The following is a 13682-nucleotide window of genomic DNA, read 5'->3' as shown; positions in this document are numbered from 1 at the left end:
TTGTACAGTCAACTTGTGCATGTATACGAGAAACGCCACTTCCACTTGTTTACCTAATTATGAGAATAAATTATTTAATATAATGGTTTATTTATTGAAATATAATAAACAAGTCTAAGGCTTCTTACTAAGAAGGTCAAAGTAGGGAAATCTGATGATTCCTCATGGATTTTCCAGTAGAGGACTTGACCAGATCTAGTAAGAAGAAAAACGTGTTCACAACCTAGATAGGCCTTGGCTACGTATTGGTATGGTTGCAGTGTTTGTGATAATTCTCTCTTACCTAAGAAGAGATTAGTAACATTGGTGTGGTAAAGCATTCAAAGGATCTAATACGAAATGTATTCTTTATTGCTATCTACTGAAAAGAATATATTTCAGAAATTTTAGTATTTTTTAGTCTATTAAATTAATATCAATATTGTTTATATAATCAGACACCACTTTAACTTATCAATTTGGGAGAGTTTTCGTAACTCAAACATGATATCTTGGGTGGTAGTAATTAAATAACATGAAGGTATTGGAATATTATTCTTTAGTGGAACAAAATAATATTCCATTGATAATATATTAAATCATAGGTCAATTGATTTAATAAGATATTTATCTAATGGGTGAGCCCAACATCTAAATCATTTCATGGATCCCCATTCTAGCCCAACAAGTCTATCCTATAAATAGTGATGGGATGTGGAAACTCTAGCACACTTGCAACACAATTCACACCACTCAACCCTAACCCTAGTCGTCATTCGTGTGGCCTCTCTCTCTCTCCTTTGGCTCAATTTTCGAGCTCCAAGATATGGGGAGGCTAGGCTTTTTGGTTTAATCTTGTCTTGTTCATTCTAACCATAGAATTGAATCGAGATAGATTGTTTTGTGTAGTGTTTTTTCTAGATCTCATCAAGACTATTATTGATTCTTCAAGATCTGCCCACACGGATGAATAATCAAGGACATGAAAATAAAATGGAAGATTCGTGGCGATAAATCAAGGATCACCGGGAGGTGCAGCTAGCAACGTCAATCCTTTAATGGATCAAGAGGTAACAATCGAATCTACATCAAATTGCATGTTAATGTGTCTTTTTATGTGTTCATCTATAGATCTAGTATATTTGCATGATATTGGAATCGAATGCATAATCAACTAAATAGATCCGTAAGGACCTGTTTATTTTTTGTGTCTTCCACTGCGGTAGTCCCAACACCTTATGCAATGGACATCACGCCAAGTTTAGGGGAGTCTTCTATCCCTTCACTTTTTATGTTCTTCTTTGCTTGCATTGAGGACAATGAAGCATTCAAGTTTTTTTTTTTGGGGAGGGATTGTTTGAGTTTGAATGAATTTTATGCATGATGCATGTTTCTTGGGTGTATTGTATGCTAAAGGTGTTTTGAATCAATGTAATTGACAGATGCATGCTTTATCTTCTGCTTTCTGGCTAGGAAGTTTTGTTTGATTTTACTTGAACTTTGAAGTTTAGGATGGATGAAATTTGTGCATTGATTTATTTGAAAGAGCATTTTGTGACTACAACCGATTTGTTGAGTTGAGGAAAGTATGAAAGTCATGTGTCTTGTGGAAATTATCTTGGATTGATTTGATTTATTGAGTTGCGTGCTTGCATTTATGTGTGTCAATGATAAGGGACGATAAGGCACTTGGATGAACTCCGTGGCCAAATATTCACATGTCTAGTTCAACAAATGATCTCCTAGAAGTCACTTTGAGCCTCATCAATAACCCATACTACTATTTTTTGTACAAACACTTTTTTGTACAAACACTTAGCCAATTACTTAGTTACTAAATAAGCCTTATTTTAGCCTCATCAATAACCCATACTACTATTTGGGTGCTAAATACAAGTTTGAGCTTTGTTAATTGAGTTGTGAGTGTTGGATGGTGTTTTATGTTTAGAGACATTTCAGATTTGATGTAATGTATAAGTGTTGAGAATGAAGTTCTTTGTAAAGAAAAAGACGGTCTTCTAATTGTAAAAGTCGGGGCCTTTGAAAAAAAAGCAAAGAAAAGAAGAGTGAAATAAAGTTAGAACTTCTTTTGCATGTTGAAGATGTAATCTTGTTTAGAAAAGATCTCAAGTTTGGGGGAGTGAAAGTTTGGGTTGTAAAATGTAAATTGTTTGGTTCTTTGGAAGGAAGTTCTAGGAGTGAAGAATTTGGCACTCAAATATGTAGTTTTTGAGGTACTATACATATTTATCCTACCTCCCTTGCCCCATTACAACCTTTGATAAAGACCTTGGACTTTTTTGTTGATGCATTATGGGTGTTTTGTAAATGGCTCGATAGAGTTAAAGAAGTTTGATTTGAAATGCACGGGTCCATATGATAAGTATTGCTTGACGAGTCAATGACGACAGTTTGAGTTGTAGGATCTTATGTTTGGACTTACATTGAAGTGCACCTTGACTTGAAGTTCTAGGTGGATGAGTGATGGTTCTTGAGAGTGGGAAATTTTTATTGGAAATGTTGGGGGTTTAGATTTTGTCATTCACGTCCTTACTTGCTTCTTTGTGATGAAAACTTTTGTGAGTTGAGCTTTTAAATGTTGTGTTTTAAGTGGTCTTGCTCGAGGGCGAGAAAGTAAATAAGTTTGAGGGTATTTGATGTAAATCAAATAATGTTAATTTTATTCTGATATTTCTCCTTTTGTTTATATTGAAAGCATCTATCAATTAATCATTAAAGTTTGATTATTATAAATTAGTTGATAGATGTACATGTGGAGGGAAGGCATGAGCCAACTCAGATCTGGGGTCTGATTCAAACTGTTCGTTACTTATCAAGACGATGTCCAAATTCTTTTATTTTATCATCGTTATCTTCGTCTTTGAAATAACTTCACATGGGTACCTTGTATGCCTCAATCGGAACTCGGATGAAGAAGTTATGGCCATTTGATGAAGGCTGCGTGAAGCAATGCGAACCCGGCGAAAGCGCCTGACCCAGTAGAAACGCCGGGTTGTCATCGTTCTCGCCCGGGTTGGCACCATTTCGCTCGGGTTCGGGCGTTTTCTCAGAAACTGCCGAATTTCAGTTTTCAAATAGGTTTCTGGAGCAGTTCTTGGAGGATATTCAGAGATTCTCAGACACGAAAAGAAGAGGAAAAGAGAGAAAGAGAGGAGGAAGAAGAGAAGGAAGAAATTTCGGCCAACATTCCGACGATTTGTCTCCAAATCTCAATTCCAGTCAACAAGAGCATGCTTTCTATGGTTTTCATTGTGTTTTTTACCATGTGTTTAGGCTAAGCTCTCAATGTTGCTCCAAGTTGCGATTTAGGCTTGTTTGAATGTATCTATACCTTTGAATTCACGTTTTGACATCGTTGATGTGTTTAATGTTAGATTCTATTACTTTAGAGGCCTCTATTGTTATAGATGTTTAATCCTTGTTTATCGTCTCTTTAAAATAGAGTTGGATGGATTAATCAATTGATGTGTTGTTGAATTTGATTTGTTCAGAGGATAATTTGACAACGGATTATGTAAGTTTATATAGTAGATGGTCTTTTATTCCTGCGCTTCCGCAGGAATTTAATATCATTGAAAATTAGTTCATGGAACAAGTGTTGAGCTGACTGCGAACTATAAGTCGTAAACATGTTCAGTGCACGCGATTAGGTTGATTAATTAATCACAAAATATGTGCTTTTGATGTAGGTGTAGAATGATTCAAGTCTAATGAGCAACTTAGAGTGACATGTCTTTCCGTTTGTGAAATCCTTCTGTTTTTATTCGTTTGTTTTAATTTTGTCAACATCTTTCAAAACCAAAAATCAAACCTTTGTTATGTTTTTATGTTTTAGTAAGTTTAAACAATCTTTACCTCCCGGTGGATCGACACTCTTTTACTGTAACTACATTTGTACTTTTACAGAAATGTTGTAATTTTGAAGTTAATTTATAGACTTGTGTGTTATTAAGTTTAACGGTGTGAACTAAATTTGAGACTCGAAAATTACACATCAGCTTTCAAAAGATTTCGGAAGGAACATATTTCAATTAATTTACGCCCTTCATCGGACAAATTTTAGAATATTTTTCGAGTGGTCCAGAGTTTTGCCGATCGTGATTTCGACCAATTAAACAATAAATTGAAATGAACTATAAGCAAGTACGTTTAAAAATAGTAGTATATTACATCTAAAGTGGCAATATATAATTATTTCTTGTTCATGAATAACTTATTAATTATAAGATCCGTTAATGGTAACTTACTACTAAAAAAGAATTGCAAGGATTTATTAAAATGAAAAATTATATGGTATTTAATAAAACAAAAAACAAGCATTGTAAAGATCTTTAGATTCATTATGCCTAAAATTAAAAATTCAAAACTCGATCATTTCAATTTATACAACATTGTTGGATGCTTGTTCAAGAAATTAAGGGTTAAAATGTCAATACCTATTGATTACATATTTTATTTCCGTGTTAAACAACTTCATGATTGCCTATTACTCCTTCCATTTGCTATTAATTGACACGTGATTTAGCATGTGTGTTGAAAAAAAAAATTAATAAAAAATGAGTCCGAAAAAAATTAATGAAATATGGATTTTATTTTTATATATTAATTTTATACTTTCTCTGTCTCCTAAGAATATGTCTTTCTAATTTTAGAAACTCTTCTTTTTAATGAGGTGGGAACAATCTCCACTAATTATAATTTAATTACTTTTTCTCTCTACATTTCTCTTACTTTACCAATTTTGCATTAAACCTCGTATCGAATCCAAAGTGCATATTCTTTAGGGACGGATGGAGTAATAAAATATGAATTGGAATGAGTTATTGGATTATGAAGTTCATTACCAAAAATAGTAAAAGGTGATGTGCAGAAGGTCTATTATCCTCCCGTCTGCCATTAATTGACACACTTTGACTCGGCACGATTTTAAGAAATGTAATAGATAATGAGTTGAAAAGGTTAATAAAGTATGAGTCCTACTTTTATATACATTAGTTTTATAATAAAGAGCGAAATACAAAAAATGTCATTGAATTAAGGGTTTATTTCACCAGTAGTCCATAAATTAAGAGTTTATTTCATTGGCGGTTCTTTTGCACTTTTTAGGAACAATTTCTTCCAAAAATGCCCCCAAAAGTAAGATTGGACATTTTTGTCCATTCACAATTTTACCTTTTTAATATAATATTACTTCAAATTACTTACACTGCGTGTGATATTATTTTTTAGTATTGAATCCGATATTATTTCAAATTTATCTTCTTATTCCTTGTGCTTCTTTCACTTTGTTTCATTTTTTTTCCCATCACCACCACCTTCGTCTTAATACCTATAGCTATGCAATTTGTTCACTCTCAGTTTTGTTAATATCATCCTTTTGTTTTATCCCTCTATTCTTCTTTCTTCTCTTCTTTCTTCTCACCTTCCTTCTACTATGGTTCTTTCGCCGGCCGCCCCGCTGTCAGTATTTGTAGGCACCATGATTTCTTCAATTTGTTCACAATTTCCACTAGATCCACATTCCCTGTCACTGTCGTTTTCTTCTCATTCACGTCCATCGCAAGCGATTCGATTCCTATTTAACACGGGAAATAGTTTTTAAGTGATTTAAACCACCAATTTGTAAAAATACTGATAAAATCCAAGATCACGAATTTATTCAGCAAAATGAAGAAGTCACCAATCTAAGGGATTAAATGGTTCTTAATTTATACTTTAAAAACAATTTTTATTATATGTCGTGATAATTTGTATGGGATAAACTAATAATCAACTGGGACCTAAAAATAGGTCAATAGAAGGCGTCAAACTAAAAGGGAATTAGAAATGGGGAAAAACAAAAATAAAATATGTAAATTCAAATCAATAAAATTGGAGGAAGGGGAGGTCGGGGGCTTGGAGAAGAGGAGGGAGAGGACGGTGATGCCGGGCGACGGGGACGGTGCGACACCAGCTCAGCTCGGTGGAGACGGTGCGGGATTTGGGAGCGTCGGATTGCTGCGACATTGGGTAGGGATTTGCAATGATGGGCATGAAGATGAAGGTGGTGGTGATGGAAAAAAAGGACCAAAGTGGAAGAGACAGGGAAGAAAGAAAATAGTTTTGAAATAATATTAGATTCAATGCTATAAAATAATATAGCATGTAGTGCAAATAGTTAGAAATGATATTAGATTGAAAAGATGAAATTGTGATTGGACAAAAATGCCCATCTTATCTTTGGGGGGCATTTTTGGGAGAAATTGTCCTTAAAATGTGCAAAAGAACCTTTGATGAAATAAACACTAATTTAGAGACTATTGTGGATATTTTTAAAGTGTAGGGACTATTTTTGTTTATAATAAAATTTTGTAATAAAAAGGTTAATTGATAGTATTGACGGCCGGATAAAAAGAAAATTAATGATGGAAGAAAGGAGTAAAAAAATGTAGATGACTTGTCGTTGCGTGTATGTCAAAACTGGCTCTATTGCATTCCATTGGAATCAACTTTTATGATATAAAATATAAACATTCTTGAAATAAAAAAATGTGTGGAATCCATCGTATATAGAATTGGATAACTATTGGTGCATCTATTATAATACAAGTTGGCATACCTAAATTATTGGACACGTGCTAAACAAATCCCATATTGGGCAAACCAAAAAATGCAAAGTTTGAATTAAGGCTTAAGGGATAGTAAGTAGTAAGAATACTTAAAGGATGGTATTGTCGATATCTTGTGGTTTGTACTTGAATACGGTTTGGTGAATTAGATATATTAATAAATTAGAGTGGCAGCCGACATATAATGTAAGACTTCTTTTGGGTTGCTTGTTGAATTGTCTAAATGCAGACTATAAACGTTTCATTAACACCTTAAATCAAAATAAAATGAGTCATTAGTAAGGGAGATATGTATGATACTCTTCCGCTCCCTTATGGTTGATTATTTTATTTTGGAAAATTTTCTCCTAGTTGATTTCCATATAAGAGTATAGTAATAATAAATATTTTTTCTTAGTCTTACTTTATTCTCTATCTACTTAACATACTAAATATTCATTTCTTAAAAAAATATCGAAAAGTTCGTCAAAATTATGAAGACACGGAGGGAGTAATTAATAAGTTCATATATATATATATAGGGGCGGCACTCTATGGACTTATGTTAGTTTTGTTAAACCATGAGTAACTTACCTGCAATATACTTTTTTTTGACAGGAATGTTAAAATAGTCATTTTAAAATAAGAAAATGCTATCTAGTATTTTCTGTAAAAGCTAAAAATATTCTCTTTAATACGGCAGAATCTGTGAGGTTTAGAATTTACTCCCTCCGTATTAAAAAAAATAGATACATTTGAAACGGCACGAGTTTTAATATATAATTGATAAAGCAAGTGAGAAAAATTAATAAAGTAATAGAGAGGAAAAGAAAAATGAGTAAAATAAGAGATAGGAAGAGAAAAAATAGTGAAAATTGAGTTAGTGGATTGTGGGGTCCATGCCCTAAAATAGAAAAATTCTAAATTTTCATTTTTAAGGAACGGTCCAAAATGGAAATAATTATTATTTTTAAAAAATGGAGGGAGTAACAAATTCGTATAGTACCCTATTGTATTAAACTTATTTTATTCTTTTATTTAATTTTATTTTTATTCATAATTTTCTGCAAAACTATGTAATTTGATTCGGTTTTAATAAAATAGCAATATCTTTGCATAACAGTGTACAATAATTCAATTTTGTAATCATCAACTTTGCCTATCTTTGATCATGACAAGTTAGAATTAGAATTGCTAATTTTGGTAGCATAAATAACGAACTTGAATTATGTCAAAACACATCTTTTCAATTGTTAACTTGTGCTTTGATCTTTTTATTATATAGTCTTGTAGTAGCATGAAAAATATTGAAAAGTAGTGACGAAGGGAAAAAATGCAATACAATTATACAAATGTGGGATAGGAAGGAAGGATGGAGGTGAGAGAAAGTAGGGATTGAATAAAGAAGGAGAGAATGGAGATAGGAATAAGGCGAAAAATGGGCGCCCACAGAGGCGGAAACCGGAAACCTATGCGCTGTTTTGAGGAGAAGCGGTTTGGTTTCCTCCAGAAAACCAGGAGGGAGATGGTGGGCCCCGCGGAGGGATGTGGCGATTCGACCGCACTCTGACATGCCCTTGTGCCCGACACGCGCCGTTTGTTCCTGCCTGCATGGCGCCGCACCCCATCGCCCTCCACGTGCTGGCTGTCCTGCTTCCAACAAAGCTGCTATATTGGAGCCTAGCTACCATCTATCCATCTGCATCCATACGTTCAAATTTAGTTATACTACTTCCATTCCATTGTACAAAGACAGGCTAATTTTAAAGACTGATGATAAATAACTAAAATAAGGTTATATTAGTAAATTTGATTTATTAGTAAATTTGATTTATTAGTAAATTTGATTTATTAATTATCTATCAAAATAATAAATATAGTTAGTAGACAAGTTAAAAAGACTTGATTAGTCTTTGGTCTCATTTTCAATTTTTATTTTATATTTGAATTACCTCTTTATTGCTTTAAAAATTTGAATTAAAATATGCCTTAATTACATTTTATGGTGCAAAAAATAAAAAAAATTATACACAAATTATTAATTTATGACCATAATACTATGCATGTTTCATATACTATATATGTGTCCATGTATTTTGATTAAATGCATAAATAAACCAGTTTTTTGTCAAATAAATCAGTTTTTGGTTGTACATAATTTGGTGACATAGATTTATTGAATTTTAAAGTGCTTTAAAAAGAGATAAAGTTGTTGGGTGTTTAAAAGTAAGCGATGTAAATAAAGTAAGAGGGATAAAAAAAGTTGTTAATGTTTAAAAGAAAGAGAGATGCAAAAAATAAAAAAAGAGAAAAGGTTGTTGGGACGGACGTATAAGGAAAGTGAATCATTTTCAGTGGGACAGAGGGAGTACATTATTGCAAATTCTATTACTCCATCATTCTATTACTCCATCATTTGCATATGACTAGCACATTTAAAATTTAATCTCAATTTTAATCACAGTTTTCCAATCAAAGTGTAGGACTGGTACTATTTTTTTTACCATTCATGACAAAGAATTCTCCCTCCTCCATCATTTATTATTTGTCTTACAAATATTACTCCATTATTTATCATTTATTATTCTCCCTCCTCCCTACTAAGTTTAAATATTTTAATCTTACCGTTTTGAGTTGGAATTGGATCTAGTTTAAAATATACAAGTATTTATGTAATTTTAATTATTATATAGGGATATCCAATTAATTAAAATAAATTATTCATGCAAATTTTCTACCACATTCAGTTTACATTATTTAATACTGAATTTTTATATAATGTCTAAATACTTCAATTTACTAGGAGTGAATGTCTAATGAATAGATGTTATATAGGAGAGTACAAATTTTTGTTGTTATATATACTAGATTCATCCTACTCTATTTAATAAAGCATTAAAAAAAATCAAACACTTAAAATTATGTGTGTCCACTGTAATTATTGCAAACTCTAAAAATAGTTGAATAGAAACAAAACAGTATTCATCTACCTGCATGGAAGTACTGCATGCTCACTAAAAGAGACATGAAAAGGACAAAAAAGAAATTGAACTTGGTTTTATTACTATAGCCAACTGTATATTAATCATGTAGGGTATTAAGATAAGATTGAGAAAAATAGTCCATACTCCCTCCCCTCCGTTTCTTTACTGGTCACGCGAAACTTTTTGACACTGAGTTTATGAATGGATGTTGAGTGTGACAAGAGCATCCACAGTAGGATGCGGACTAGTCATAAATTAGCAATAAGCTAGTCAAAAACTCCTCATAATATATCATCAAGGGCTTCCCATAGCCTGTTACATCATCAAGGACTTTCCACAACCTAACAACCTAGCAATAGGTTAACCAACGCTCTAGCCAAGCAAATTTATTGACAAATACGATTAATTCATTTGAATTATTGGTGTTTATCAAATATTAAAAAATGAAGTGAAATGAGTTGTAAGTATTACAAATAAAAAATAAAAAAATTGGCTAGTCGATCGCTCGTCCGCGCAATAGTGGACGAGCGAACGGCTAACAGATGTTATCCGCGGATGAGAGCTCGTCCGTCTTCCGGACGTCCGTTGCGTGAGCCTAACGCAATAGCGGACGTCCGGAACTCCCTTCCCTCGGACGTTTCCTATTGTGGATGCTCTAAATAAATAGGAAAAAGTAGGAGGGGAAAAAAGTAGGAGGGGAAAAAAGTAAAAAATGATAAAGTAAGAGAGAGTAAATAAGAGTGAAAAAAATATTACTATATATAAAAATGACTTAAATATGAAGGAACTTTCCGAATTAGAAAAATAACTCAACTATAAGGGCATGGAAGAAGTAATTTTTAATTAGAAATCCGTTTGGGGAGTGCAGCTCACGCGCGGACATTGAGATAGGGATTTACGTGTTTGACATTTGACGCCGTTCCTTTCCAATTCCATGAATGTGGAAACCTTCAAACTACAATCCCACTTTTTAGTATACCACTAAACGAACCTAGTTTATGCAACCCCCACCCCACCGTCCCACCCCCCATTACGCACACTAATCACCATATATATATATATATATATATACACACAATCGACGACAGATAAACTTAGTAGAAATATTATAGTGTAAAAATGAGGATGAGCTGTAATGGATGCCGAGTTCTAAGGAAAGGATGCAGCGACAATTGCAGCATTAGGCCCTGTTTGGAATGGATCAAGAGCCCCGAGTCACAGGCCAACGCAACCGTCTTCCTTGCCAAATTCTACGGCCGCGCTGGCCTCATGAACCTCATTAATGCCGGCCCCTCCCATCTCCGCCCTGGTCCGTTCATTTTCAATTATTCAATGCTAGATTTTATATAATTTATTTAGTGTGTTAAATTAAGAGAATAAATAGGAATAAAAGTGTTTTATTTTTAATAATCAGTCAATCTTAATTAGGACGAAGTAAAAAAAAAGTGTGGTACTTATTAGTATAAGCTTAGAAATATAATGGAGTTTGTTTTGTTGATGCAGGTATATTCAGGTCGTTACTATACGACGCGTGCGGGCGGATCTTGAACCCAATATACGGGTCGGTGGGGCTGATGTGGTCGGGTAGCTGGCAGCTCTGCCACAGCGCGGTCGAGGCGGTGCTCAGAGGGGCTCCCGTCACCCGGATGGACACCGACGCGGCCGAGGCTAAAAACGGCCCGCCCTTGAAGGTCTACGACATTCGACACGTCAACAAGGATAAACAGACCGACCCGCGCCGCGTTACGAACAAGCGATCGGGGAAACGGGCGCGGCTGTCTGAGGAAGTTAACGGCTCGATTAGCCACGAGTCGTCGCTGAGCCACCAGTCTGAGCCGCCTAGTTCGACTGGGGAAGGGGAAATTGAGCTGGACTTGACGCTGGGGTTTGAGCCGATTACGACGCCAAAACGAGCCGGGTCTGGCTTCTCCGAAATGGAGTTGCGGCTGGATTGTCTGCCCTCGTGATCCACGCCTCTAAACTCATCACTCTTTTAGTTGTTCTTTTTTTAAATTTTGGTTTTCCAGATGAAGTTTTGGTAAGTGTTGTATATAGAAAATATTTCTTTTGAGCGGTATATCCTTGCGGAGATAGTCAATCTAGAAGGTGTGTTACTATCAATGAATAAAATGAAATAGGTTGGCACAACATGCCCACCTTTTCATACACATTTAACAATATAGCATGTCTTCTAACTTTATACTATTATTCATTTTATTACGAGTATTATTTGTAAGTTAATATTTACCAGCGCTAAGCGGAACATTTTATTTTTCATTACAAGATTTCATGTAGTTAGGGGCAGAGCTAGCCTTTGTCTAGATGGGGCAATTGCCCCTCCTTATGTCACGACCCTATTTTGTTAAGGATAGCGAAAATGGGTAATTCGCGACTAATAGGGAGATTATAGAAGCGGGGAAGAAAAGGGGTAGAATTCAAGGAACTTTCCGAGAGGCCAATTGATTTATACCATGAAATAGGAGCCAAGTATTTAATTACAAGGTCTCAAAATAGAACAACTCATCTTATCAACTGAATCAGAGTTTGGTGGTGAGACTTTGAGATTCTCACTTAACAAAAGTACAGCGGAATAGGTCCTTACTAAACGATTTCGTGTATGAAGACACGAATCGTCGAGAATCCACTTGATTATTTAATAACATCGACTCCGATCAACGCTCCTTCCTCTTGACGTCCAACTTGCACATTTATAAGTACATGCAGGGCTGAGTACATGAGTACTCAGTGGGCACGTGCCGAAAACAAAGCATACATTATATAGTTGCCATCCATCAACAGTATCACACTGGGTTTTTCTTAAAAGGCCCGAGCATACTAAATTCTTTTGTGACCTTAAAAGTTCGACTGATCAGCCTAAGTTCTCCATAACTCTTACCATATCTGAGAATCGTGTACCGTGAAGGTGGCCACCCTCAACGAACACTCTTGCCGGCCAACCTCTCTAGGATGGCTGACAGCTCTTGTGCACATTATTCCGAACAGGATTTGCGGTCCTATTAGGAACCAAATTCGTTACTTAGTTTTGGCATCGCCAAAACCCTCGGCATATAGTCCCAACAGACAGACATCGAAAACAAACATTTTATGGCATGACAACAACTTTAAAATAATCACAACTTCATTTTGAGAAAAGATGATATTTCATAATTTTACAAGTATTTGCTTTATATCCACACTATAGTACTGGATATTAAAAGAAAGCCCCCCTGATACGCTTATCTCCAATTATCTCGTCTGGCCTCACTTGCCCTTGGATATATAATCCTTTGAAAACAAATAGCGTAGCACGCTTATTAATACTTGAACTATATTTTCCTTCAGAAAAGAATGTATGCAATCCTAAAGCATAGCACCTATATCTTAGTCTCGGCTTATAGGATTTTTCTTAATCCTATCTCAGCTTTACTGCTCTACAGAATTTAACTATTCTCTTTACTAATTTTGGAGAATTTCTATTTTCTCAAAATTAAATATTTGGGCACTTATTTAATAATATATGGATTCTAAAAAAAATCCCTTTCTTAAATCATTTTCTTCGGATTTTTCTTAAGGCCGCTCATGGCGTCGCGGGGCGACGCCGGTCGGCCTTCGCGTCGCCAACTTCATCATTTTCCACCTTTGGAAACTTTGTAAATTATTCGGAAATTTAATTCATCAATTTTCGAGCTTCAAGCTCCCCTCCATAATTAATTCTAGTTCAAAAAATAAAATTTATCTCGGCCCAAAACAATTGACCTCTTGGTCCAGCAATTAAAATCGGCCCATCCTTAAGTAAATTAATGACCCCATGGTCCTTCTTAATAAATAAATGAGGCTACCCATTTATTTCCCTTAATTCACATCTAGGCCCAAATCCTCTTATTTAATTAAATTGGCCCAATCCAATTTATATGACCAAGCAGCCCATTAAGCCTAAATTAAATCAAGGTCCAATTATGGACTCCCTTTTATGCATCGGTCAACCCCTCTCTTTTCAAAATCCATGAAAATCCCCAAATCAAGAACAGAGAAGCAGCGGCGCTTCTTCTTCTCCGCCTATTCTCTCTTCTCTCTCTCGGCCAGTCGCCGTCCACTTGGTTCGCCGGAGATT

General features: G+C 34.8%; 1 protein-coding gene across 1 annotated transcript; it reads left to right on the top strand.

Annotated features, from left to right (window-relative positions):
* The first annotated feature begins 10670 nt into the window (after positions 1-10670).
* On the top strand, positions 10671-11794 carry LOC121771092 (LOB domain-containing protein 41-like). The gene is made up of 2 exons (XM_042167882.1): positions 10671-10880; positions 11075-11794. Exons 1-2 carry the CDS (start codon positions 10691-10693, stop codon positions 11536-11538), a joined length of 654 nt encoding a protein of 217 aa, XP_042023816.1. The 5' UTR covers positions 10671-10690; the 3' UTR covers positions 11539-11794.
* Positions 11795-13682: the final 1888 nt, after the last annotated feature.

Source organism: Salvia splendens, chromosome 16 (assembly GCF_004379255.2).
Source record: "Salvia splendens isolate huo1 chromosome 16, SspV2, whole genome shotgun sequence".
Lineage (NCBI taxonomy): Eukaryota > Viridiplantae > Streptophyta > Magnoliopsida > Lamiales > Lamiaceae > Salvia > Salvia splendens.
Note: the sequence above shows the minus strand (reverse complement) of the source record. Positions and strands in the feature narration are given on the sequence as shown.